The sequence below is a fragment of the Triplophysa rosa genome, linkage group LG16 (genome assembly GCF_024868665.1).
Source record: "Triplophysa rosa linkage group LG16, Trosa_1v2, whole genome shotgun sequence".
NCBI lineage: Eukaryota > Metazoa > Chordata > Actinopteri > Cypriniformes > Nemacheilidae > Triplophysa > Triplophysa rosa.
The window spans coordinates 5,871,548-5,897,814 of NC_079905.1; the positions used below are offsets into that span (position 1 = coordinate 5,871,548).

The window sequence follows — 26,267 nt, forward strand, 5'->3', positions numbered from 1 at the left end:
TCGCTGTCTTTCTTGACTCCTCCAGATCTCTGACGTCCAGGTCAGCGGTCAGTCAGACAATATGACCGCCAAGGAGAAGCTGTTGTTGTGGTCTCAACGCATGGTGGAGGGTTACCAGGGCCTGCGCTGTGATAACTTCACCACCAGCTGGAGAGATGGCAGGCTCTTCAACGCCATCATCCATAAACACAGGTACAATGCATGTTATTGGAGCCATGGCTTTGCGGTTGCTCATGTGGGACATGCTGATTTTGGTGTAGAAAAAGTCCCAAAGTAGTGTAAAATTGTCTTATTGAAAGCAGCACCTGAGGAATGAGAAACACTTGGCACGAATGTTTCAGCAGACAAGATTATTTATGAGTTCTTGTCCAAACCTGCTTCCATTTCTGAATTGTCAGTCACAGACCCCATCAGTCCTTGTTGGGTCTATAAATCATACACCAACTTCTGGTTTTTACTAAGCACTAAGTATTAGACAAGAAACAAGACCCATCATGCCGTAACTTCAGGTTGACCGACCCGTTAACACCTTCACATGTGCATACTTTGCAGTCTAACGAGCGGACAACAAAAGAAAGAAAATCTCAGTCATGCAGTCTTTGTATGGGAGCTCGATTACAACGTCATTTACTTAAGTTAACGTGGAATTTCTCAGGATTAAGTTCAAGTACTCTCGGATTCCCACTTCTGAAAAAAATTGGTAACAGGAGTCCTAAATGTGGGCGTTGCAGGTTCAGTTTTGAAAGGATAACCACAGGGCGTGCTTTTATCTCTCAGCGTGTAGCTGCATAATTCAGCTGTACCTGACGCTCACAGGCACCAAATCAATTTTGTGCAAATGAGGAGCACTCCGCTTTCACTTTTCTCTCCTCCAGTTCGAAAAAACAACATTTTGACCGATTAATACATTACTTTGATATGCTGTGGAGTTACTTTCAGCCCTTGATAAGAAGATGGAGGGTGTTTTTCTCTGAAGACCAGAAGTGAATGATCTGGAAAGCGGTGTAGACAAATATCCACCTTCAACTATATGGGAAATCACACGTTTTCCACGAGATGTTTAGTCTAAAGAAGAAGAAAAAGTTCAGCTCCAGAAAGAGTCGCAGCAGTCTTTCCAGCCATGGATCCGTCAGCGATATGGAGGATCGGGTGGTCATGCTGTGTGAAGATGTGCCGTCAGAGGTCTCCTTTGATTCAGGCCAGGAATCCATCAGTCCTGGAGCATGCTCAAGCAGAGGATCCCAGAGTGAAGATCTCGAGCATGGCATGGAACAAAGGCTCTCCTCTCTAAGTAAAGACGGGTTTTCTTACAAAAAAGTATTCGTCTCGGAGACGGAGGTTCCCTGGGGCCGGCCGTGCTACCTGCTCACCCAGAGAGTCCATCAACCGTAGGAATTCTTCTCGCTGCATTTTGGTTCTTCTGTCAGGGCAGAACAAATCTGCTTTTGTATTATTGCAGTTGTCACAAGATGTTGGCATCTCTCCGTCTATTTTCTATATCTGCTTTACCAAGAAGTATGCAAGTATGCACCACTAAGTATTGCTTGAAAGAGGGTACAGAGGCCTGAGTTTGCATGTCGTATTTTCCTAATTGTTTTTTTGTTGTTGTCTTGCATTGTTGGGTGTTGAGTATTAAGTCACATAAGAATTTTGTTTTTAATTCTTTGAAGAGAGATCCATTTTGTCTTTGCTTGCCCATGCTCTGGCACATCACCTGGTTTGCACAGCCTCCAGGTTTGGCCCAGCAATGTGCAGTAAATTATACAACCCATAATGTGCAAGCATGCGTGTCAGCTATGTGTTCAGATCAGATGTTTGAAAGAGCCATGCCTGCGGTTTTTTGTTTTGGTGGAAAAGGTTTCTTTAAATTCTGTTAAGTACAATGTTTAAACTGTAATAAACGAGCTCATTAACAGTAGTGGGCTGTCAATGTCATTTCGTTCAATTAAGCATTCATTCGACATGTAAAAAGTAAAAAGACTTGGTAGTACAAGGTGAAGTCATTTTTGTATTAAGTTTAAACATGCACACTGGCCTACAGTATACTGTATGTTATTTTAATAACGTTCTTGTCACTAACAACCTGTGCTGTAGTTTATTTCTAGCACTGAAACAATGACATGATCTTTGCATAACTAGTTCCTTCTTGTTTTTAATGTTAGGCCAAATCTGATCGACATGAATAAGGTGTACAGACAGACCAACCTGGAGAATCTGGAGCAGGCCTTCAGCATCGCAGAAAGAGACATGGGCGTCACTCGCCTGCTGGATCCTGAAGGTAAAGGAAGAAGATCCTTCACAACATTTTCTTTTATTTCCTGCTTGTTTATTATGTATTTATTCCTGCTGAATTTATGCACTGTGTATGTATTACATCCAATGAACATTCTGATGGTTGCCCCTGCAGATGTGGACGTGCCACACCCAGATGAGAAGTCCATCATCACGTATGTCTCCTCTGTCTATGATGTTATGCCCAGAGTTCCTGATGTTCATGATGGAATCAAGGCCAATGTGAGAACACTTAAGTCTGCATGTATAACACTGTATATTTTCATATTATATGATCTTAATATGGATGCAGCAATAGTAGTTCTGAATATGTAAAACACATCAGTATGATATAGTTAGAGTCATATGTCATCTGTGTGATGGATATAGGAGTTGGAGTTGCGCTGGCAGGAATATTACGAGCTGGTGACCATGTTACTCCAGTGGATCAGACATCACATCATCGTGTTTGAGGAGCGGAAGTTCCCAACCAGCTATGAAGAGATTGAGGTTAGTTTTATGGGCTCCCGTGAAAAGTATCCATAACCGTTGTTATGCATGTTTGCTACCAAAATATTGAGTTGGGTTTTTATATTCAGTAAGTGTTAAAGAAATAGTTCACCTTCAAAATGAAATTTCTTTTATCATTTACTCACCCTGTTGTTATTTTAAACCCGTTTGATTTTCTTTCTTCTGCAAAACACAAAATAGGATATTCTGAAAAATGTTGGTAGCCAAAAAACGTTGGTCCCCATTGACTTCCATTGTTTGTACACAAAACCAATTTCAATGCCAATAGGGACCAACGGTTTTGTATGTCTTCTTTTGTTTTCTGCAGAAAAAGAAAGTTATACAGGTTTGAAACGACAAAGGGCGTGTAAATAATGACAGAATTTTCATTTTGAAGGTGAACCATCCCTTTAAAGGAGCAAAATAATATTGGCATGATAAAAAACACTTTGGTGTAAATTTATTGAAATATTGTGTCCATAATGGGTACCATTATCCTGCAGAAAGTTAACAAAATGATATCCAAAAAACAGTGACCATTCATTATGAAATTTAGCTTCTTTTTTTCTCTGTAGGTTCTTTGGCGTCAGTTTCTGAAATTCAAGGAGACCGAGTTGCCTGCAAAGGAGACTGACAAAAATCGCACCAAGCTTATTTACAAGTCATTGGAGGTACATTCAATTCACTTTATTGGTAATACAATTTTAAACAAGCATGTAGTACAAAAATGGGTTTTACATGACATTCAGAGTTTCCTGCTTTACCAGGATTTGATTTCTTTCTTCATGGGTTTGTTTGGCACCAGGGTCCTGTACAGATGGGTCAGATAAAGGTTCCCCCCGGTTACCACCCCATTGATGTGGAAAAAGAGTGGGGTCGTCTGCACGTGGCCATTCTGGAACGAGAGAAACTTCTGCGCCTAGAATTTGAACGGTGAGATGCTGCTTTCTTTTAACTTCTTATAGTTCAAGAGTGTCATTTCTAATAGGTTGCCATATAATTCCATTAAAATCCTCTCTAATATCCCTCTGGTCTGAATTTCATGCAGTTTTAATTTAGAGAATAAATTGTGCAATAAATATAGACTGAGATATTGAACAGATAGTCTTTCACTGACTTAATCTGTGTAGTATTTTAATACATATACATTTATTTTATATATAAATATTATATTTTGTAAAAATATATATTTTTTTCATTCATACATTAATTTAAAAGATAATGGATTTGTTTGGGAAAATGTTTCTTGTCATGGATTTGCTATTAGACGCAAAGCAAGAGCAAACAAGGCGTCACTTTTAGGAAGTTTTGTCACAAGACGGTCTGCTGCCCAGAGTCAGTGCTTAGTTACAACCGCTCAACTATAAACATCAAATTCAGAGCGTCTCTCTCCAAAAAAACCTTTCTGGACTTGGATTTAGAATTACTGGAATTATTAGTCATGGCTTTTCTCAATGACAGCCATGGATTGGAGTACCTGCTCCATATGTGCTCTTGTTGATGCACCAACTCACACCAGACGAGGGTGTGAGTTGGTGCATCAACAAGAAAAAGCTCTTTTGTGTTTTAGCCGATTGTGAATTGAATCTATTCTGACCTGTGCAATGGTTGTGTGTTATGTTTCCAGGCTGGAGCGTCTGCAAAGAATTGTCAGTAAGGTGCAGATGGAGTCGGGTGTGTGTGAGGAACAGCTCAACCAGGTGGAAACACTGTTACAGACGGTGAGATACACACACACACACTTTGAATTTGGATTATAGAAACTCGACATACAAGACATTCATAAAATAACTTGAATAATTCTTCGCACTGCAGGATGTACGTCTTCTGGGCGCAGGAAAACCCATCCAGCACGCCTCTGAGATCGAGGCAGATCTTAACAAGGCTGAAAACATGATCCGATACCTTTTCAATGATGTGCAATTGCTTAAAGACGGGCGCCATCTACAGGCAGAACAGATGTATAGAAGGTCAATACAGTATTTGTACTGTGGATTTTTTCGTAAGCATGAAGTATTTAGATGTTAAGGAAAAGATCACGAGTTATGGTGTGCTTTTTTAAAATCTTTTTGTATTTGAAAAAATAATTGTGTTTATTATTGTATTATTATTATTATTATACATATGTATTATTCAAGCGCAAGACACATTTGGCCACATGTAGTATGGTAACTTAATGCTCTCCTCTCTCTCATGTCTCAGAGTTTACCGCCTCCATGAGCGTCTGGTGAACCTGCGCAGCGAGTATAATCTGCGTCTGAAGTCAGGTGTGACGGTATCACAGGTGCCCATGACCCAAGTGCCCGTGACGCAGATCTCTCACGTCCAAACGCTGCAGCAGTCTCCTCAACGCGTAAGACCCGAGCTAGATGAAGTCACCATCAAGTATATTCAGGACCTTCTTGCCTGGGTGGAGGAGAACCAGAGACGCTTTGATGGGGCAGAATGGGGCGAAGATCTTCCCACTGTGGAGTCTCATCTCGGCAGCCACCGCGGTCTCCATCAGTCTATAGAAGAGTTTAAATACAAAATCGATCGTGCACGAGCTGATGAGGTAGGTGAAAGTGCATTTGTCATACATGTTTTTGTAATTATTTATGTAATGGGTCTTGATAAAGACTGTCCTTAAAATCAACTTATAGTGCTAGTCAAGGTTTTTTCTTGGTCTAACTGAATGTAAAGTTACCTTTCTGATACCTTTAAAGTTAAAGTTGCATTCGAGTGGCCGTGATTTTCTGTTTTCTCAGAATCAGTTGACTCCAGTCAGTAAGCCAGCCTATCGAGAATGTTTGGGCAAACTGGACCTTCAGTACGGCAAGCTGCTGGTACGTTCTTGAATCACACATTTACTTTGCCAGTTTCATTTACCTGATACGGCACTTTTTTCAAAGCCTGTTTACATAAATTTGTCGGTTCATTTTTGTAATCTCTTTTTTTCAGAGCTCCTCCAAGGCTCTTCTGCGCAGTCTGGATCAGTTGAACGCTTTTGTAGTGGCCGCAACCAAAGAACTGATGTGGCTGAACGAAAAAGAGGAGGAGGAAGTGAACTACGACTGGAGCGACCGAAACTCCAACATGACCGCCAAGAAGGACAATTATTCAGTATGCACTTCTGATTTGTACCTGTAGTTAATAGTACACTAAGCAAACTAAGTTTGCGATGTCACAAAAAAGTTGACAAAATCTGATACCGCTGCAGTGATGGTCATGTCTGTAAGAAACCTTGATGCTGCTGCCACTAGATGGCATTATCGTGGCATCTCTTTGCGTTCAGTGTTTAATGTTCATGATCCCGTGCTGTGCTTTAGGGTTTAATGCGAGATCTCGAACATAGAGAAAAGAGGGTCAACAGCGTCCAGATGACTGGAGACAAACTTCTGAAAGATGGCCATCCTGCCAGAAAGACTATTGAGGTAATATTTATATATAATCATTTATATGGCCTCGTGTTCATTCGTAGCTCTCATTTTGACCATCATTTAAGTTGTAGAAAAAATAAATTATTATAAATTATATACATCTCAGAGCTTTTGCTCTCACCGTATGATGTTTAATATTGAGTATTAATGGCTGTTTGTAAACCGTTTTTCTTCAGGCTTTCACGGCAGCTCTTCAGACTCAATGGAGCTGGATTCTTCAGCTGTGCTGCTGTGTTGAGACTCATCTTAAAGAAAACACAGCGTACTTCCAGGTACAATCCTCAACACCAGTAAACATGTTGTGTTTGTAGTTCAAAACCTTATTTGCCGTCTTCTAACATGTTCTCCAAATCTACAGTTCTTCTCGGATGTCAAAGATGCCCAAGAACGGATGAAGAAGATGGAGGACATGATGAAGAAGAAATATGTGTGCGACCGTTCAATCACAGTCACACGGCTTGAGGATTTGCTTCAGGATGCAACGGTGGGTATTGAGATGAATTTTAATTGATCACAGAATGCATTGCAATACACAGCTTTGGAGCAAAGCTCACGTCTGTTCCCTGTCTGGTTTTCAGGAGGAGAAAGATCAGCTCAATGAGTTCAAGACTCACCTGGAGGGTCTCAACCGGAGAGCCAAGACCATTATCCAGCTGAAACCGAGGAATACTGCTCACCCCATCAAGGGCAAATTACCCGTTCAAGCTGTCTGTGACTTCAAACAAATGGAGGTAAAATAGAGACGTTCGGTCGTGTGTTTGCTGTTGTACGTGGGTAATAAAATAAATTGAGCATGTGCTTATTTGCCTGTAAACCGATTATGAAAGTATAGTTTTGTTTGACCTCTTTACATTTTCATAATTATCATTCTTCATCCCAGATCACAGTGCACAAAGCAGACGAATGTTTCCTGACAAACAACTCGCAGCCGTACAACTGGAACGTGCGAGACTCCAGTGGAAACGTAGCCACAGTACCGTCCATCTGCTTTATAATCCCTCCCACCAACAAAGAGGCCGTCGACTTGAGCTCGAGGTGAATCTAGATAAGAGCGTTCAGGAATGGCCTCGTTTAACCTGCATTCTTTTGATTGGCAGTACAACCAAATTCCACATATGCCTTTTATCTCGGTTTATGAGATCTGGAGGGCGGTTTGGCAAGGCCGATGGTTACAATATAACTCAATCGTTTTGATCTCTTTGTTCTGCTGTTTTCCCTTCGTTTTGGTTTTGAACTTCAGTTTGGATGCGAGTCAGCAGAGGTTGATGGTGCTGTGGCAGAAGCTCCATGTCGATATGAAGAGTCTGCTGTCTTGGCAGTACCTCATGAGAGATATCCAGCTTATCAACTCCTGGAATTTCATCATGGTAACTTGCACACACCTCGTTTTTGGTATTCAGATACTTTCAAGATGTTTAGAAGAACAATTTAACGATTCATTTTGTTTTATTATTTATTACACAGCGCACACTGTTGAGCTGGGGGGTTTTTCATATATAGTTTGACAAGCCACCTAAAATCTTTTGGTTACCAGCCAGAATGTTAAATGCAATTCCACACCTTCACGAAGTCCACGGTAGGATCGATGTACTGTTTAAGTATTGTATGTACTAAAAGAATGTACGTATTTTCTTATTTCTGTGCAGTTTAAGACTTTGAGAGTCGAGGAATATCGTCTGTCTCTCAAGAACTTGGAGCAGCACTATCAAGCCTTCATGCGTGACAGTCAGGATTCTCAAATCTTCGGCGCTGATGACCGCCTGCAGGCCGAGAACAGTTACGGCAAAGCAACTCAACACTATGATAACCTGCTGCGGTCTGTTGAGCAAGGTGGGTGTCGGCTCAGGGCAGATTGTTTATTCAGATGCATAGAAATCAGCAAAGCACCTGGTTGTCGGATTGCCTAAACAAAGCTCCTCACAAAGCCAGCGTGGCCCCTTGAACACACCCCTGTTGCACTGTGCAAAGAACCACATTTTCCACCTTCCTGAGAAAAGACAAAGACTTTATGGCTTATACATTCTCTGTAAAGAATTTTGTAAATCGGTTCTGCTGCTCATTTGCTTTTATGACTGCACCAGTTAAACTCTGGTTAGCGCTTTCCACCCACAGTTCCCATTATGACATTAAGACATATTTTTCAGAACCTGTCCTGAGCCCGAAAGACAAAGCTACGGGTAAACATAACAGTGTGGATTTGAAGATTAACCGACTGTGAATGACTTACAGTACATGTGCATTGTGCTCAGATCAGTGTTGACTCTGCTGTGTTGTTGATATAACAGTGTTTGCTGATGCTGTCCATTTTATAGCATGTTTAAAATTTGTATAAAATATTTTTTTCATCACAGTAAAAGACAGCATGCATGAAACTGCCTCATCGCTGTCGTCAGCTTTTCCTGTCCACAGTTTCGAATGCGGTTCATTCACATAAGTGTGTGTAAATAAATAGAATTTTGTAAAGCGTTATTGCTTTTCAAAATGCGTCAAAACTGTGTTGCTGTTTCATATAGTGGATGTTTGCCATATTTGTTTAACTGTGCTTGGTTTCAACAGGTGAACAGGATGAGTCTGTGTGCAAAAGTTACATCACCCAGATAAAAGACCTGAGGCTGAGACTGGAGGGGTGTGAGACCCGAACGGTCAGTCGTCTCAGACAGCTGGCGGACAAGGAACCTCTCAAAGCTTGTGCACAGAGGACCACAGAACAGAAGGTGTGGACAAACAGCTTATTGTACTCTGTTGTACATGGTTCCAAATGTACCCCTATTGGTGTTAGTAAATATGTGACCTTGCCTCTGACAACCCAGCTGAAGTCATTCTACATACTGTAAATATTTGTGATGTGAATGTAAACGATTTGTGAAAATACCTGTAATACCTTGATATCTTTAATATAGTAAGGCCATGACCGAGATTGAAATTATAGTTTAGGAAGCCAATCTCCGGTATTTATTTGTGCAAAATAATAATTTGTGTCAATAAAATGAATGATTTCAGTATTCAAAAAAACATTCATTCTAGTTTTATGAATACAAATTTGAGTAATATATATATATTAAAATCTATAATTTACTGTGATAAATGCGTATTACATTTTTTTTGGTTATGACTACTTGAATGCTCAAAATCTCCTATATTATGGCCCGGTTTCACAGACGAGGCTTAAGGCTAGTACCAGACTAAAATGAATGTGTGACCTGTCTTTACTTAATATAACTTGCCCAGAAATATCTTAAAATATCTCTGTGCCATTGTTTTGTCTCAAGATGCACACCAGTGATGTGTTCTTCTAAGGCGTTTTTATAAAAGCGACATAAATATTTTAATTCAACTAAGGCATAGTCCTGGCTTAAGCTAAGCCGTGTCTGTGAAACCGGGCCTATAACTATTAACTTTAGCCTGGATTTCACAGAAAGGGTCACATGTTGTAATTTGATTAATAAATCATATTATTTCTTCGTGTAGACCTATAATTTGAGACAAATTTCTATGTAAAACATTTACAATTCTTTCTAAACCTATATAAACGAGTTCATTAAACGTGTGTGTTTTTTGACTCTGTCCTACAGAAAGTGCAGGCGGAGTTGGAAGGTCTAAAGAAAGACCTGGACAAGATGGTGGAGAAGAGTGAAGAGGTGCTGGCAACATCTCAGCAGTCCAGTTCCGCTCCTGTTTTGCGCTCCGAGATTGACATCACTCAGAAAAAGATGTACCACGTCTACAGCCTTTCATCTGTGTACTTAGACAAGTCGGTCACAGCCCTTCTCCAGTCATTTTAAAATATATATTTAAAATGTGTTTTTTGAAATCAGCTTAAACCGGAAAGAACTTTCTGTCCAGATGAAATAATGCTAAAACTTAATTCTTTTGTCCGTGCAGGTTGAAGACCATAGACATGGTAATCCGCAGCAAACAAGGAGCTGAGGATGTTCTTAACAAGTATGAGAACCAACTGAGAGATGTACACAAAGTTCCTGTAAATGAGAAGGAGGTCGAAGCTGATCAGACGCAGCTGCAGGTGCCTGTCTTTAAACTTGGTTTGCAGTTACGTGAGCACAAAGCATTCATGACCTCGTATCTAACACGTTTTTGGCCATTTTCTCCAACCCAGAAACTGCGCTCTGAAGCCGAGGGCAAGCAAGGCACATTTGACCGCCTGGAAGAAGAGCTTCAGAGGGCTACCGTGGTGAATGACCAGATGTCTCAGCTTCACAGCGAGCGTGATGTCGAGCTGGAGCACTACAGGCAGCTGGTGGGTAACCTGAGGGACCGCTGGCAGGCCGTGTTTGCTCAGATGGAGCTGAGACAGCGAGAGCTCGATCTGTTGAGGAAGCAGATGCAGGCTTATAGGCAGAGCTACGATTGGCTCATTCGCTGGATAGCCGATGCCAAGCAGAGGCAGGACAAGCTGCACGCTGTGCCCGTCGGTGACAGCAAAGCCCTACGAGAGCAGCTGACACAGGAGAAGGTAATTGGGTGGTACTGAATTTTTGTTACCGTGGCAACCCTAAAAAAAAAGCAGTGTTCCCTATATCACTTTAAACTAATTCGTACTGTGCAGAAACTGCTTGAGGAGATTGAGAAAATCAAGGACAAGGTGGACGAGTGTCATAAACATGCTAAAGCCTACATCGATGCCGATAAGGTGTGTATGAATGTTGATTTTAGGCTGTTTTACACACTTTTGAATATCATGTGACTGAATGTTCTCATCCAGGATTATGAGCTTCAGCTGGTGACATATAAAGCTCTTGTGGAGCCCATAGCTTCTCCTATGAAGAAAGCCAAAATGGAGTCCTCATCTGATGACATCATTCAAGAGGTAGCTCGTCCACCAATAGGTTGATTTGTAATTTCCACCTGTGTGTGCGAGTGGAGGAGAGAACAAATGCATAATGTATAAAATTGTGAAATAATATTTTGATGAATTAAAGAAACAGTCCACTTAAACAGGTTAATTCTCTCATAATTTCCCTCATGCCATCCCAGATGTACTGTATATGACTTTCCTCAGCTAAACAAAGAATTTTATACCAAAAGGCTGTCATCGTCTTACACGGGACTCAGAACGGTAAAAAAATAAGTGTGTGAGGAACAATTATTAATTTTTTAGCTTATTTAGCTAATTAAATGAAATGGTGGATATGGTGGTATGTTGCATTATCTTAGGATGAAACACGCATATGTTGCAAGATGCAAGAACCAATAAGATTTCTTTTTCACAGAATAAGCTCAAAATATGAATTCTTTACTTTCACAAATGTATCACTTTGCTTCAGAAGACATTTCATAAATCCACTATGGTCATTTGTGAGCTTTTGGAGCTTCATCATTTTGTACAGTAAAACAATGTGTTTCACTGAGGAAAGGAAGTCAAATATATCTGGGCTGAGTAAATTATGAGAGAAGTTTCATTTTGGGGTGATTTCTTTAACATGTTTAGAAATTGGGGGATTAGACACATTTTGGAACATTTCTTCACCTTGTTTTTATTGTCGCAATGAAAAGTGTTGACTTGTCTTTCAGTACGTGACTTTGAGAACACGGTACAGTGAGCTGCTGACTCTGTCAAGCCAATACATTAAATTCATCATAGAGACACAGCGACGCCTAGAGGAGGAAGAGGTAAGTGTCAAGACCTGAAATCTCCTAGTATGTAATTTAGTACTAACTTTAATTCACTAACTAGCTTTATGTATGGACATATGAAATATTTTACTGTGCAAACCATATGAGACACAGTTACAACTGTTAGGGCCAAAAAAACAGTCTTGACAGGATTGTTCTCAGATTTACTATTGAAATGTGAGCCATGAATTCGCTGTAAGCCCCTTAAAGGCTCAAACAGCATCAAATTAGTAACAAGAAAGATGAAATGTGTAGTTACGTAAATCCCAAATACTACAGAATAAGATCAGCTACTTTAGGTGTGCAGTAATACTAATGCTTACAGTGCAGTTCATCCCATTTCTGTCACAGCGTATGTCTCTCATTATACTGTATGTTTAGGACTATATATAGGTGAAGTTTAATTATACTTTAGCGAGCTCTTAATAAGCATAGAAACCCTTCAGTCTGAAGCAAACATTATTCTCATCTTGAATATAAAGTTTGTGCATGTGCACTTTGTAATAGTACATGTACTATTACATTACAAACGGTGGATACTGACTGTTGCTCCTGTAAACAGATAGCAGCATTCTTTCCCATCACTTGTTTTGTGGCTCTGGTTGTTGATTTTACTCTGTTATGCTTCAGCTTGACTGCCACTCCTTTTTCTGTAATTGTTTTCTGCACAGTTTGGTTCTGCTTTTTCTTTTCTAACCTTTATTTTCTGTTTGCCTCTCTAAACCGCTTGCCCAGTGCTTTATCATGATGAATGTTTGTCATGTTTGTGCGCTAAAGAGGTAAATCGTTCACAAAAATGCATGATCATCATTCTTCAGTCCCTTTTCAGACCTGACATTAATATGTTTTTTTTGCCATTATTAAACAACATTTTCAAATGCAAAATAATGTATGCATGAATGTATACTATAAGATTTCTATAGGAATCTTTAAACATCATAGCATTAATAGAAAATCAATTTTAGTTTTTTTGCACATGTTCTGGCCTGGCATTATCTAATTTTCTTTATTTCAATCTTTCGTTCTTTTTTGCATCAATAAGCTGTGCACTTTGTAGTCATGATAATTCTTCAAACATACATAAAATGTTTGTTGTATAAAGTGCCTTGCAATGCACACTAATCCTTTTTTTCACTGACCCTCCCCAATAATGAAACATTTTGAAAACAAAAATTAGGCTGTTTGGCCCATTTGACAACATTGTCTGCACGCAGTGTATAAGAAATATTACTACATTTATTTTCTTTATTAGTTCAAACTCTTTATTATTCAGAATGACAGGGTTTAGGTATTAAATATGAATTAGATTGAATTCCCAAGTCATATCTAATGATAACACCACAATAGCATGATTCCATTTTATAACTGCAGCTCAGCTATAGTGTTGTTTTTGTGATTGTGTCTCATTTTGTGTACCATACATTATGATTTTATATTGTCCTTCATAAATATTTTGTAGATATTTTACTAGTTACTGTAGCATAATTAACTCCCTGTTACTTTATTCATTTACTTACATTTATATGTACTTACACATGTCTATATCTGTAATTTACTACAGATATAATATCTAACTCTAAAATGCTTAACATATCTATTTCCCTTACTATTTACTTCCACTAATACAGAAAGCTGCTGAAAAACTTAAGGAGGAAGAGAGGAAAAAACTGGCCGAGATGCAGGCCGAGCTAGAAAAGCAAAAACAGTTAGCTGAATCTCACGCAAAGGCTATTGCCAAAGCAGAACAAGAGGCCAGTGAGCTAAAGATGAAGATGAAAGACGAAGTCAACAAACGTCAGGACGTTGCTGTCGATGCTGAGAAACAGAAGCACAATATCCAGCGAGAGCTTCTGGAGCTTAAAAGCCTTTCAGAGCAAGAAATCAAGTCCAAGACGCAACAGGTTGATGAAGCTCTGATAAGCCGCACCAGAATCGAAGAAGAACTCCGTATAATCCGACTTCAGCTGGTGACGACCACGAAACAAAAATCAATTTCTGAAACTGAGCTTCAGCAGCTTAGAAGCAAAGGAGATGAAGCGGACAAACTTCTAACAGCGGCTCAGGGAGAGGCAGATAAGCTTCGAAAGCAAGTCGCTGAAGAGACTCAAAAGAAACACAAGGCGGAAGAGGAGCTCAAACTGAAATCGGCGGCCGAGAAGGAGGCTGCCAAAGAGAAAAAGAAAGCCCTTGAGGATCTGGAGAAGTTCAAGCTCCAAGCAGAAGAAGCCGAGAGGCACATGAAGCAAGCGGAGCTGGAAAAGCAAAGGCAGATTCAAGTGGTAGAAGAGGTGGCCAAGAAGACTGCAGCCACCCATCTTGAGAGTAAACAGTTGTCATTGACGGCTAAACTGGAAGAGTCGCTCAAAAATGAGCAGGTGATGGTCATCCAGCTTCAGGAGGAGGCCGAACGTCTGAAGAAGCAGCAAGCCGAAGCAGATAAGGCAAGAGAGCAGGCCGAGAAGGAACTAGAAACATGGAGACAGAAAGCTAATGAAGCTCTTCGTCTTCGTCTCCAGGCTGAAGAAGAGGCCAACAAGAAAAGTGCAGCTCAAGAGGAGGCGGAAAAGCAGAAAGAGGAAGCCAAGCGGGAGGCAAAGAAAAGGGGAAAAGCTGAGGGGGCTGCACTTAAACAGAAAGAGACTGCAGAGAAGGAACTCGAGAGCCAAAGGAAGAAGGCTGAAGAAACGGCACAGCAGAAGCTTGCGGCAGAGCAAGAACTCATTCGGTTAAGAGCAGATTTTGAGCACGCTGAACAACAGAGATCAGTCTTGGATGATGAGCTCCGGCGTCTTAAAAATGAAGTCAGTTCTGCTGTTAAACAGAAGAAGGAGCTGGAAGAGGAACTTGTCAAAGTTAGGAAGGAGATGGAGATTCTTCTGCAGATGAAATCTAAGACTGAGAAGGAGTCTACATCGAACACTGAAAAGAGCAAACAACTACTTGAATCTGAGGCAGCAAAGATGAGGGAGCTTGCTGAGGAGGCAACCAAGCTGAGGTCTGTTGCAGAAGAGGCAAAAAAACAGAGACAGCTGGCGGAGGAAGAAGCGGCTCGACAAAGAACAGAGGCTGAGAAGATCTTGAAAGAAAAGTTAGCGGCTATCAACGAAGCAACCCGTTTGAAAGCCGAAGCCGAGATCACTTTGAAAGAGAAGGAAGCTGAAAATGACCGTCTAAAGAGAAAAGCTGAAGAAGAAGCATATCAGAGGAAAGCACTCGAAGATCAAGCATCTCAGCACAAACAAGCGATCGAAGAAAAGATCGATCAGTTAAAGAAGTCTTCAGACACTGAACTAGAAAGGCAGAAGAAAATTGTAGAAGAAACACTGAAGCAGAGGAAAATAGTGGAGGAGGAGATCCATATTCTGAAACTCAATTTTGAAAAGGCTTCGACTGGTAAACAGGATCTTGAACTTGAGCTTAACAAACTGAAGAGCATGGCCGAAGAGACTCAAAAGAGCAAAGCAAAGGCAGAAGAAGAGGCGGAGAAATTCAGAAAGCTCGCTTTGGAAGAAGAGAAGAAACGAAAAGCGGCAGAGAAGAAGGTGAAGAAAATCCAAGCTGCTGAAGAAGAGGCGGCAAGACAACACAAAGCCGCTCAGGAGGAAGTCGAACGTCTTATAAAGAAAGCAGACGAGGCCAAAAAGCAGCAAGAGAATGCGGAGAAGGAAGCCGAGAAGCAGATCCTTTTAGTCAAAGAGGCCGCACAGAAATGTGCTGCTGCTGAGCAGAAATCCCAAGTTGTTCTGCTCCAACAAAATAAAGATACTATGGCGCAGGATAAACTTAAGGAAGAGTTCGATAAGGCAAAGAAACTAGCACAAGATGCAGAAAAGGCTAAAGGCAAGGCTGAGAAAGAGGCTGTACAGTTGCAGAAGAAAGCAGAAGAGGCTGAGCGTCAAAAGCAGGCTGCTGAGGCTGAAGCTGCCAAACAGGCCAAAGCCCAGGAAGATGCTGAAAAACTGAGAAAAGAAGCCGAAAATGAAGCTTCCAGGCGTGCTGAGGCAGAGGCCGCTGCTCTAAAACAAAAGCAAGAAGCGGATGCTGAGATGGCCAAGTACAAAAAGCTTGCAGAAAAGACCTTAAAGCAGAAGTCTCAGGTTGGAGACGAGTTAACAAAAGTTAAAATGCAGCTAGATGAGACGGACAAACAAAAATCTATCCTCGACGATGAACTTAAGCGACTCAAGCAAGAGGTCAGTGATGCTGTGAAGCAAAAAGGTCAAGTGGAGGATGAGCTCTCTAAAGTCAAGATCCAGATGGAGGAGTTATTAAAACTGAAACTTAAAATTGAAAAGGAGAACCAAGAGCTTATGAAGAAAGATAAAGACAACACTAAAACACTTCTCGAGGAGGAAGCTGAGAACATGAAAAAGTTGGCAGAGGAGGCAGCACGGCTCAGTGTCGAGGCTCAAGAAGCTGCGAGATTGCGACAAATTGCGGAGACAGATCTTGCCAAACAAAGAGAACTGGCTGATAATATGCTGGAGGAAAAAAAGCAGGCCGTTCAGGAGGCAATGAAACTAAAGGCTGAAGCCGAGAAGCTCCAGAAGCAGAAAGATCAAGCTCAGGTGGAAGCTCAAAAGCTGTTGGAGGCCAAAAAGGAGATGCAGCAGCGTCTGGAACAAGAGACTGAAGGTTTCCAGAAATCCTTAGAAGCTGAACGCAAACGACAATTGGAAATTACCGCAGAGGCTGAGAAACTAAAGATCAGGGTGACGCAGCTGAGTGATGCTCAGTCCAAAGCTGAAGAGGAAGCCAAAAAATTCAAGAAACAAGCAGATGACATCAAAGCCCGTCTGATAGAGACAGAAAAAACGACTTCACACGTTGTTGTTGAGAAACTGGAAGTGCAGAGGTTGCAAAGCACAAAAGAGGCCGAAGATCTGCATAAAGCGATCGCAGAGCTTGAGAAAGAAAAGGAAAAATTGAAAAAAGAGGCAGCTGACTTACAAAAACAGTCAAAAGAGGTATTGTGTTACATGTAGTATTGTAGTCTAGCTTTTATACAATACCCTTAAATACCTAAATTAACAATTAACAGTTTGTATACATGCTGAACATATTTGTTTGTGTAAATTGTGTAATGAAAGACAAAGTAATAACAAATCCTGCAACTTTCACGAACAAAGATGTTCTGGCCACCTTTTACATTTCAGTGTCCATGATACAGTTCACTTTAAGATATGGTTGTTTCTCAACACATCAACCATGGCAAAACACAATAATGTTGCATATTCAAACAATATTATAATATGCTTATATACATTTTTATTTTAAAAATGGGCACTGTAATGTAAGATCATAAGATCTCTTTTGAGTTGTATTTGTACAGTGGAATGCTAAGGGGTTAAATGTGTTAAAGAGATAAAATGTCATTCTAAACTTGTATGACTTTCTTTCCTCTGCTGAACACAAAAGACGATATTTTGAGGAACGTTGGTAAACAAACAACCATTGACTTCCATTGTATGGAAACAAAACCACTGAGGCATTTCTCAAATTATGTTCTTTTGTGTAAAAGAAAGTCTTTTGAACAAAATGATGGTGAATAAATGATGACAGAATTGTTATTGGGTGAACTATCTCTTAACACATTTAACCCCTGAGCGCTCCACTGTACAAATACAATTCAAAAGAGATAAAAGTGAATAAATGATGGCAGAATTTTTATTTTTGTGTAACCCATCCCTATAATTAGTCTCTGTTCATTAATTATTGTTTTATGCCTTTTATTCACAGATGGCCAATGTGCAACAAGAACAGTTACAGCAGGAAAAGACTATCCTCCAGCAAACTTTCATTGCAGAAAAGGAAACATTGCTGAAAAAAGAAAAGGCCATTGAAGCAGAGAAAAAGAAGCTGGAAAAGCAATTCGAAGATGAAGTGAAGAAGGCTCAGGCTCTTAAAGAAGAACAGGAACGTCAGAAAAAGCAGATGGAGGAGGAAAAGAAGAAACTCCAGTCTGCCATGGATGCTGCTCTCAAAATGCAGAAGGAGGCTGAGGACGACATGCTCAACAAGCAAAATGAGATGCAAGAGCTCGAGAAGAAGAGAATTGAACAAGAAAAACTTTTGGCTGAGGAAAACAAGAACTTAAAGGAAAAGCTCAAACAGCTTCAGAGTTCACAGAAGCCATCCCACACAAAGGAAATGGAAATTCAAACTGAGGATGTCCCTGAAGATCAGTTAGTTCAAATGACCATGATAGGAACAACAAAGAAGGTCTTCAATGGCTCTACAGAAGTGGATGGTGTGAAAAAAGATGAACCCCTGTCATTTGGCGGCATCAGAGAGAAGGTGCCCGCGAGCAGACTTTACGACATTGGCGTTCTCAGCAAAAAAGAACTGGACAAGCTTAAGAAAGGCAAAACCACAGTGCAAGATCTTTCCAAGAATGACAAAGTCAAGATGTGCCTAAAAGGTAAAGATTCCATAGGTGGTGTAATAGTTGAACCCAACCAGAAAATGAGCATCTATCAGGCTTTGAAAGAGAACAAGATTGCACCCAGCACAGCTATGATGCTCCTCGAAGCACAGGCTGCATCTGGCTACATCATTGACCCCATCAAGAACAGAAGACTGTCTGTCAATGAAGCTGTGAAAGATGCTTTGATCGGACCCGAGTTACACACTAAGTTGTTAACTGCTGAAAGGGCTGCCACAGGATTCAGAGATCCCTTCACTGGAAATACAATTTCACTGTTTGAAGCTATGAAAAAGGGCTTGATCGCAGAGGACCAGGCCAGGAAACTTCTTGATTCTCAATATGCAACTGGCGGAATAATTGATCCAGTCAATAGCCACCGTGTGTCTGTCCAAACAGCATGCGCACAAGGTCAGTTGGATGAAGATCAAAGCAAAATTCTGTCCAGTCCTCCTGCTGACAAGAAAGCATTTATAGACCCCAACACTCAGGACAGCCTCACTTATTCTGAGTTACTAGAGAAATGCAAACTAGATCCCGACACGGGCATTCCATTACTACCTATCATAGAGAAAGCAGGGCAGATTGAAAGAACTTACACTGATGAAGAAACTAAAGATGTATTTAGTAGAGCAAGCGTATCGATTCCATTTGGAAGATTTAAAGGAAAGACCGTCACCATCTGGGAAGTCATCAATTCGGAATACTTCACTGAGGATCAGAGAAAGGATCTCATCCGTCAATACAAGACAGGCAAAATTACAGTTGAAAAAATTATCAGGATTGTCATAACTGTTGTCGAGGACAAGGAGAACAAGAAGGAACTTGCCTTTGTCGGTTTGAGATCATCTGTACCTGCGACAGAGCTTCTGGAAGCAAAGGTTATTAATAAAGTTTTATTCAACAAATTACACAATGGTAAAGCTACTATTAAAGAAGTGTCTGAGCTTGAACCTGTCAAGAAAGCCCTACAAGGCACACACAGTATTGCTGGAGTGCTTGTTGAGTCGAGTAAAGAAAAAATGTCCCTTTATGAAGCCATGAAGAAGGACATCCTTGGATCAAAGCCTGCAATTGACCTTTTGGAAGCTCAAGCTGGAACTGGCTTCATCATTGACCCAGTGAAGAACCAAAAGCTCACTGTTGATGAAGCTGTCAAAAGTGGTGTCGTTGGCCCAGAACTTCATGAGAAATTGCTGTCCGCAGAAAGAGCAGTTTGTGGCTACAAAGATCCATATACTGGAAAAACTGTATCCCTCTTTGAAGCCATGCAAAAAGATCTCATAAAGAGAGACCAAGGAGTCCGACTCCTAGAAGCTCAAATTGCGACAGGAGGAGTTATTGACCCAGAGAAAAGTTACCGCCTCACTCAAGATATTGCATGTAAACGTGGTTACCTAAATGAGGAGATTAATAAAACTTTAAGTAGCCCATCTGACTCCAGTACAGTATTTGTTGACCCCAACACACAAGAAAACATCACTTATGCTGAATTACTTAAAAGATGCATTACAGATAAACAGACTGGTCTGCCACTGCTTCCCCTCTCAGAGAAAGCAATCAAGTCAAAAGAAATCGAGCCCCTTTCTGATGCACAATTTAAAGATGCCTTGAGCCATGCAACAGTAGATATACACAGTGGACTTTTTAAAGGAAGAAAGGTCACCATATGGGAAATTATCAACTCTGAGTATTTAACAGAGGAGCAAAGGATTTATTTCATTCAACAGTATAGATCAGGAAAAGTCACTATTGAACAACTTATCACAATAATTGTCACCACGGTGGATGAAAAAGAAAAGATAAGAGAAGACAGCTTTGAGGGTCTCAGAGGACCCGTAACAGCCAGTTCCTTGTTTGAATCTAAAATCATTGACAAAGATACATATGACAAGCTGCAACAAGGCAAAAAGAAACCTGCAGAGGTCGGTCAAATTGACTCTGTCAAACGTTACTTGCAAGGATCTGATTGTATTACTGGGGTGTTTGTGGAAAAGACGAAAGAAAAACTCAGCATTTACCAAGCAATGAAGCAGAAACTACTGACACAAGACACAGGTCTGTCCTTGCTGGAGGCCCAAGCAGCTACTGGCTACATAATCGATCCCATCAGAAACGAGAGATTTACAGTAGTTGATGCTGTAAAGGCTGGCATCGTTGGTCCAGAACTACATGAAAAACTGCTGTCAGCAGAGAAAGCTGTTACTGGTTATAAAGACCCATACACTGGCAATAAGATCTCCCTCCTCCAAGCAATGCAGAAACAACTTGTTCTGCGAGACCATGCCATACCTCTTCTAGACGCCCAGGCGGCCTCTGGAGGAATAATTGATCCAGTAAATAACCATCGCCTTCCAAGTGATATAGCTATTCAGCGTGGCTACTTCAGCAAGCAGTTGGCTAAATCTTTCAAAGACCCCTCAGATGACATCAAAGGTTTCACAGATCCCAACAAAGATGAGAGTGTCACATATAAACAGCTTAAAGAGATATGCATGACTGATCCAGATTCTGGAATATGTCTGTTACCGCTTTCTAAAGCAGAGGCTCCAAAGCAAGCTGAGAAATCTTATGTTTACACAGAGGAACAAGCAGAAACAGACTTGGCCAACACTCAAGTAGATATACCACATGAAAGTTTTGCAGGCAAACAAGTGACATTATGGGAGGTCATGAAGTCAGACTTGCTGCCAGATGATGAAAAGCAAAGGCTCCTGGAACAGTACTGCTCGGGAAAAATTACAAAGGAAAGAATGGTCATCATTATAATTGAAATCATTGAGCAAAGAGAAATCATCAAGACTGAGCAAAGCATGTCATGTGATGTCATCAGACGCCGGGTCACCATCGAGGAACTTTACAGAGCTCGGATTATAGACCTTGAAACTTACAACCTGCTCAAACAAGGCAAGAAAACCATCAGGGAGGTCATGGAGATGCCATCTGTCAGGAAGCTCCTCTTTGGAACGGGCAGCATCGCTGGGGTGCTTGCCGATAATTATGCTAAGGTTAGCATCTACCAAGCCATGAAGAGGGGTCTCGTCACACCTGACGTTGGCATTGATCTGTTAGAGGCGCAAGCAGCAACAGGATTTATCAATGACCCTGTGAAGGATGAGTTGTTGACAGTCGATGAGGCTGTCCGGAAGGGTGTTGTTGGCCCAGAGATCCATGATAAACTCCTGTCAGCCGAAAGAGCAGTCACAGGTTACAAAGATCCATACACTGGTAAAGTGATATCTCTATTCCAAGCCATGAAAAAAGACCTTGTTCCTGAGGATCATGCGTTGAAGCTGTTGGAAGCCCAGGAGGCAACAGGTGGCCTTATGGATCCTGAGTACTATTTCCGCCTTCCAACTGATATCGCCATGCAGCGTGGATACATTAACAAAGAAACCAGTGAGAGAATATCCGATCCAAACGGAGATGTGAAATATTTTACAGATCCAACTACAGATGAAAAGCTCTCTTATGCACTACTTCTCAAAAGATGCAAAGTTGACAAAGACAGCGGATTGCGATTGTTGTCTCTGGCTGACAAAAAACTTCTGTTTAAGGGACTTAGAAAGCAGATTACCCCGGATGAGCTGTTGCGCTCTCAAATTATCGATCAGAAGACGTACACGGCACTAATGGAGGGCACCATTTCTGTGGAGGACCTCAGTAAAGATCTAAAAAAATATCTTGAAGGTCTCAGCTCCATTGCAGGAGTGTATGTAGAAGCCACTAAAGACCGCCTGTCAGTCTACCAAGCCATGAAAAAGAACATGATCAGACCAGGAACCGCCTTTGAGCTTCTTGAGGCTCAAGCATCTACTGGGTACGTGATCGATCCGATCAAAAATCTGAAGATGACTGTCCAAGAAGCAGTGAAAACAGGAGTTGTTGGACCAGAATTTAAAGACAAGCTTCTCTCCGCTGAGCGAGCTGTGACCGGCTACAAAGATCCATACTCAGGCAAAGTGATCTCCCTGTTCCAGGCTATGAAAAAAGGTCTCATTCTGAAAGACCATGGTGTACGTCTGCTCGAAGCTCAGATAGCCACAGGTGGCATTATTGATCCAGAAGAGAGCCATCGGCTGCCTGTTGAAGTGGCTTACAAACGTGGTCTGTTCGATGAGGAGATGAATCAAATTCTCACCGATCCCTCTGATGACACTAAAGGGTTCTTCGATCCAAACACAGAGGAGAATCTGACCTACCTTCAGCTGATGGAGAGGTGCATAACAGACACTGAAACTGGACTCTCTCTTTTACTTCTGAAAGAGAAGAAGCGTGAAAGAAAGACATCCTCCAAGTCCTCCGTGCGCAAACGAAGAGTCGTTATTGTCGATCCTGAATCTGGAAAAGAGATGTCTGTGTCCGAGGCATACCGCAATGGTCTCATTGACCATCAAACGTACATCGAGCTTGCAGAGCAAGAATGTGAATGGGAAGAAATAACCACCTCATCTTCCAATGGTGTCGTTAAGTCTATGATTACTGACAGAAGGTCCGGGCGGCAGTATGACATTGATGATGCAATCTCCAAAGGCCTCATTGACCAGTCTTCTCTGGACCAGTACCGTGCTGGTAATCTTTCCATCACTGAATTTGCAGACATGCTCTCTGGCAATATGAGCGGCTTCAGATCACGTTCGTCTTCCTTTGGATCTAGCTCTTCTTATACCATGAGCCCAGTTCCCTCCATAAAGCCGCCAGCAACAACCTGGGCCGATCCAACAGAGGAAACCGGACCCGTGGCTGGAATTCTAGATACAGATACTTTGGAAAAAGTGTCGGTCACAGAGGCTATGCATCGGAATCTAGTCGACAACATCACTGGTCAAAGACTGTTAGAAGCACAAGCGTGTACGGGAGGAATTATAGATCCAAACACAGGAGAAAAATTCACTGTTGCTGATGCGATGACTAAAGGACTGGTGGATAAGATAATGGTTGATCGTATCAATCTGGCTCAGAAAGCTTTTCAGGGATTTGAAGATCCAAGAACCAAAACCAAAATGTCAGCCGCTCAAGCCTTAAAGAAGGGTTGGCTCTACTATGAAGCTGGCCAGCGGTTCCTTGAAGTCCAGTACCTAACGGGTGGATTAATCGATCCAGATGTTACAGGAAGAGTAGCACTGGATGATGCTGTAAGGAAGGGCAGTCTAGATGCACGCACTGCACAGAAACTGAGAGACGTCAGCGCATATTCCAAATACCTCACCTGCCCCAAAACAAAACTCAAGATCTCATACAAGGATGCCATGGACAGAAGCATGATAGAAGAAGGAACCGGTCTGCGTTTGCTAGAGGCTTCCTCTCAGTCAAGCAAAGGCCTTTACAGCCCGTACAGTGTCAGCGGCTCGGGATCGACCTCAGGGTCTAAGTCTGGGTCCAGAACTGGTTCCCGATCAGGCTCTAGAAGAGGAAGTTTCGATGCCACAGGCTCAGGTTTCTCCATGAGTTTTCCTTCATCCTACAGCCCCACTAGCTATGGCCGCCGGTATGATTCGGGGCCACATGATGGACTTCAGATGGATGAGCTAAAGCAGGCCCTTACAGCTTTGGCATCAGGCAGGAACTGTTGCTTTGAGGAAAAGAAAATATTCACATTATCACAAACCCACTGCTCTTTAGTTGCTTAATTTATGTACAAAAGGGACATTTATCCTGCTCTGCATGATATTGCTAATAGGCTTTTCACCGATGGGTATAATATTACTATATGAGACTGGCTTTGTTATTGTGTTACATTTTTAAATATATTTAGTTCAACATTTCTTTCATGTTTTTTTCTCTTATTTCTTGTTGACATGACGATATGAGACTATACATCATATATCATATACAGTTTGTTCTGCAAAGCATTCATGGCTGAAAAAATATTTTTTACATTTCCATTCAATTATTAGCAGTGTTAAATACTTATAGCTTTTCTTTTTTATCTTTATCTATTTTTTTCATAAACCAGTAATATTGCAAGAATGTTCATTACATCATGAAGAGCATAAATCAAATGATATGTAAAAGTTGGTTCTTATATTTTTGTCTTTGTTTGTCCAAAGATCCTCAACTGTACATCTTTGCTTATAGTGTTAACATGTTTAACGTTAAAATACAAGCCAGCGTGGTAAAATTAGAGAAACTATTGACTATCTGCAGAGCGGAATAAGGTCCATGTAGACACTCAATATTGGCATGAGACAATGCCGATAAACAAAACAATACATATCTTGGCGAAACTGCCACACCTGTGGCTAATAAGAAATTCATCATCTTTTATTATTTAGAACTGGAAAATGATTAGCTCTGAACTATGCAGTCTAACTAGATTCACTAATCCTCTGGCCATGTTACAAACTGAAGATCATTGCAGGATATGACCCACATTTACTGTAAAGATGCAAAATTACATTTACATGGGACTTCACTTGCGCCTTACACCTTGTTTGATGTCTACATCATTTTTTTGTAATTAATGTGCAGCCCATTAGGCTTAATGGTTTAAGCCTAGCGTCAATACTTGTATTTGGCAGATTCTATTATACAGAATGTAATTATGTAGGATTTTAATGTTTATATTAACATAAAAGTACTATGGCAGTAAAGATGTTTTGTCAGATTATTTGGAAACCACTCTGTTCACTGGTATTGTGATGATTTAAATAATGTTATGCGTCACGACCAATCATTTTTTCAGAAAAGCTTATGCACTGTTTAGTGATGAAAAAGGCTTTTTACCACGTCTCTATTTTGCTGAGAGGGTTCTGTGTCAAAAGACAACTTAAACAAGTCAAATTAAATGAATGATATTGGATACATTTTGTTATTTTATTCAGTCATACTATGACTTTTAAAAAATACAATACAACAAAAATGTTAAAGGAAAAAACAGCACTGGAACGTTCTATATGCCCAGACTACCTCCTCTTTTAATGAATCTAAATTCAACATTCATGTTCTTTATAGTCATTATTATTGTACGTTACCTGTTATCTTTCACTGCCACTTACGGTTCAACGGCGTAATTAAATGGAATTGATTGCTCCAATGAGAAGATTCACAATCATTGTGATCTCTCAACCAACATACATGTTCTACTACCTTTATTTATGCTCCATTTCCAGCTTGGCTTTTGAATTGCTTGTTTGATACAAATAGACAACATGCTAATGGCGTGTATAGTTTAGGTCAGACTGGTAAACTGATATTCATCATCATTTGACCGTTTTAACACTAGCTTTGAAGTGTTTTAAGTGTAATATTAGAAACTTGGATTGCTTTGTTCTCATGACGTCCTCTGCAAATCAGCAGCTGTTCAGAACAGTAACTTGTGTAATGTTTTAATAATGTATTGAACATTCTAAAATGAACTGAATGTATAGAACATGGTCTCTATGCACATATTTGTCAAACCTAAGACAGAACGTATGGAACAAAAAGCAAATGAAGAATCTGCTATATCTCCCCAATCCAAAATGCTAACTTTCCTTAAACATTTTGATCACTACTGTACATCACATTATAATTCAGTTTTATTTTCCCACATGATATATGTGGCTTTCCATGGTTTACTAACATGATTTAAAGGATATGAGCGATTATTTTTTAAAGTAAGCTTTTGGAGATTGTATCAAAATACATTAGGAACTGTTCTGATGTTTTGAATGCATGATCTGAGTATGGTATTGATGAGATGAAATGTTAGTATGTCATGTAAATAAACTAATTATCTGCTGTATAATGTCCGTTTACCTGTTTGTTTCTTCCTTGTTTTTTTCACATCCTTTACTCTATTTATAACTTGGTAAATGTTCGTGTTAAAATCAAAGCATAAAAACGGCATGTATATGAATACTGTGTATATCCATCCTCTGTTCAACTGGGGTTACAATGAGTACAAATCATTTATATCAACTGAGGGAAAACCACATGAGAATATTTGCCGCAGGGCAAGACAGAGTGTTTGTTCTATCTGACAGGTTTACACTGGCTGGGTTGTGTAAAAGTGGCAGTGTTCCTGAAGA

General features: G+C 40.6%; 1 protein-coding gene across 20 annotated transcripts in view; it reads left to right on the forward strand.

Moving 5' to 3' along the window:
* pleca (plectin a) overlaps positions 1-25,984 on the forward strand; it is an 83,954-nt gene extending 57,970 nt beyond the window's left edge. For 19 of the 20 annotated variants that reach the window (XM_057354481.1, XM_057354482.1, XM_057354483.1 and 16 more), the window contains 27 exons: positions 26-192; positions 2,163-2,278; positions 2,408-2,514; positions 2,662-2,781; positions 3,357-3,452; positions 3,587-3,714; positions 4,409-4,502; positions 4,597-4,751; positions 4,984-5,335; positions 5,529-5,606; positions 5,722-5,883; positions 6,090-6,194; positions 6,377-6,472; positions 6,559-6,684; positions 6,779-6,931; positions 7,081-7,235; positions 7,441-7,567; positions 7,847-8,030; positions 8,757-8,914; positions 9,773-9,951; positions 10,083-10,221; positions 10,315-10,671; positions 10,765-10,848; positions 10,921-11,025; positions 11,730-11,828; positions 13,460-16,798; positions 17,571-25,984. In XM_057354481.1, the coding sequence (XP_057210464.1) occupies positions 26-192; positions 2,163-2,278; positions 2,408-2,514; positions 2,662-2,781; positions 3,357-3,452; positions 3,587-3,714; positions 4,409-4,502; positions 4,597-4,751; positions 4,984-5,335; positions 5,529-5,606; positions 5,722-5,883; positions 6,090-6,194; positions 6,377-6,472; positions 6,559-6,684; positions 6,779-6,931; positions 7,081-7,235; positions 7,441-7,567; positions 7,847-8,030; positions 8,757-8,914; positions 9,773-9,951; positions 10,083-10,221; positions 10,315-10,671; positions 10,765-10,848; positions 10,921-11,025; positions 11,730-11,828; positions 13,460-16,798; positions 17,571-23,885 (13,296 nt within the window). In that variant the 3' untranslated portion in view covers positions 23,886-25,984. Of the gene's footprint in view, positions 1-25; positions 193-812; positions 1,389-2,162; positions 2,279-2,407; positions 2,515-2,661; positions 2,782-3,356; positions 3,453-3,586; positions 3,715-4,408; positions 4,503-4,596; positions 4,752-4,983; positions 5,336-5,528; positions 5,607-5,721; positions 5,884-6,089; positions 6,195-6,376; positions 6,473-6,558; positions 6,685-6,778; positions 6,932-7,080; positions 7,236-7,440; positions 7,568-7,846; positions 8,031-8,756; positions 8,915-9,772; positions 9,952-10,082; positions 10,222-10,314; positions 10,672-10,764; positions 10,849-10,920; positions 11,026-11,729; positions 11,829-13,459; positions 16,799-17,570 lie in introns of those variants that run through there. The other variant, XM_057354502.1, reaches the window with a different exon arrangement.
* The last annotated feature ends 283 nt before the right edge of the window (positions 25,985-26,267 follow it).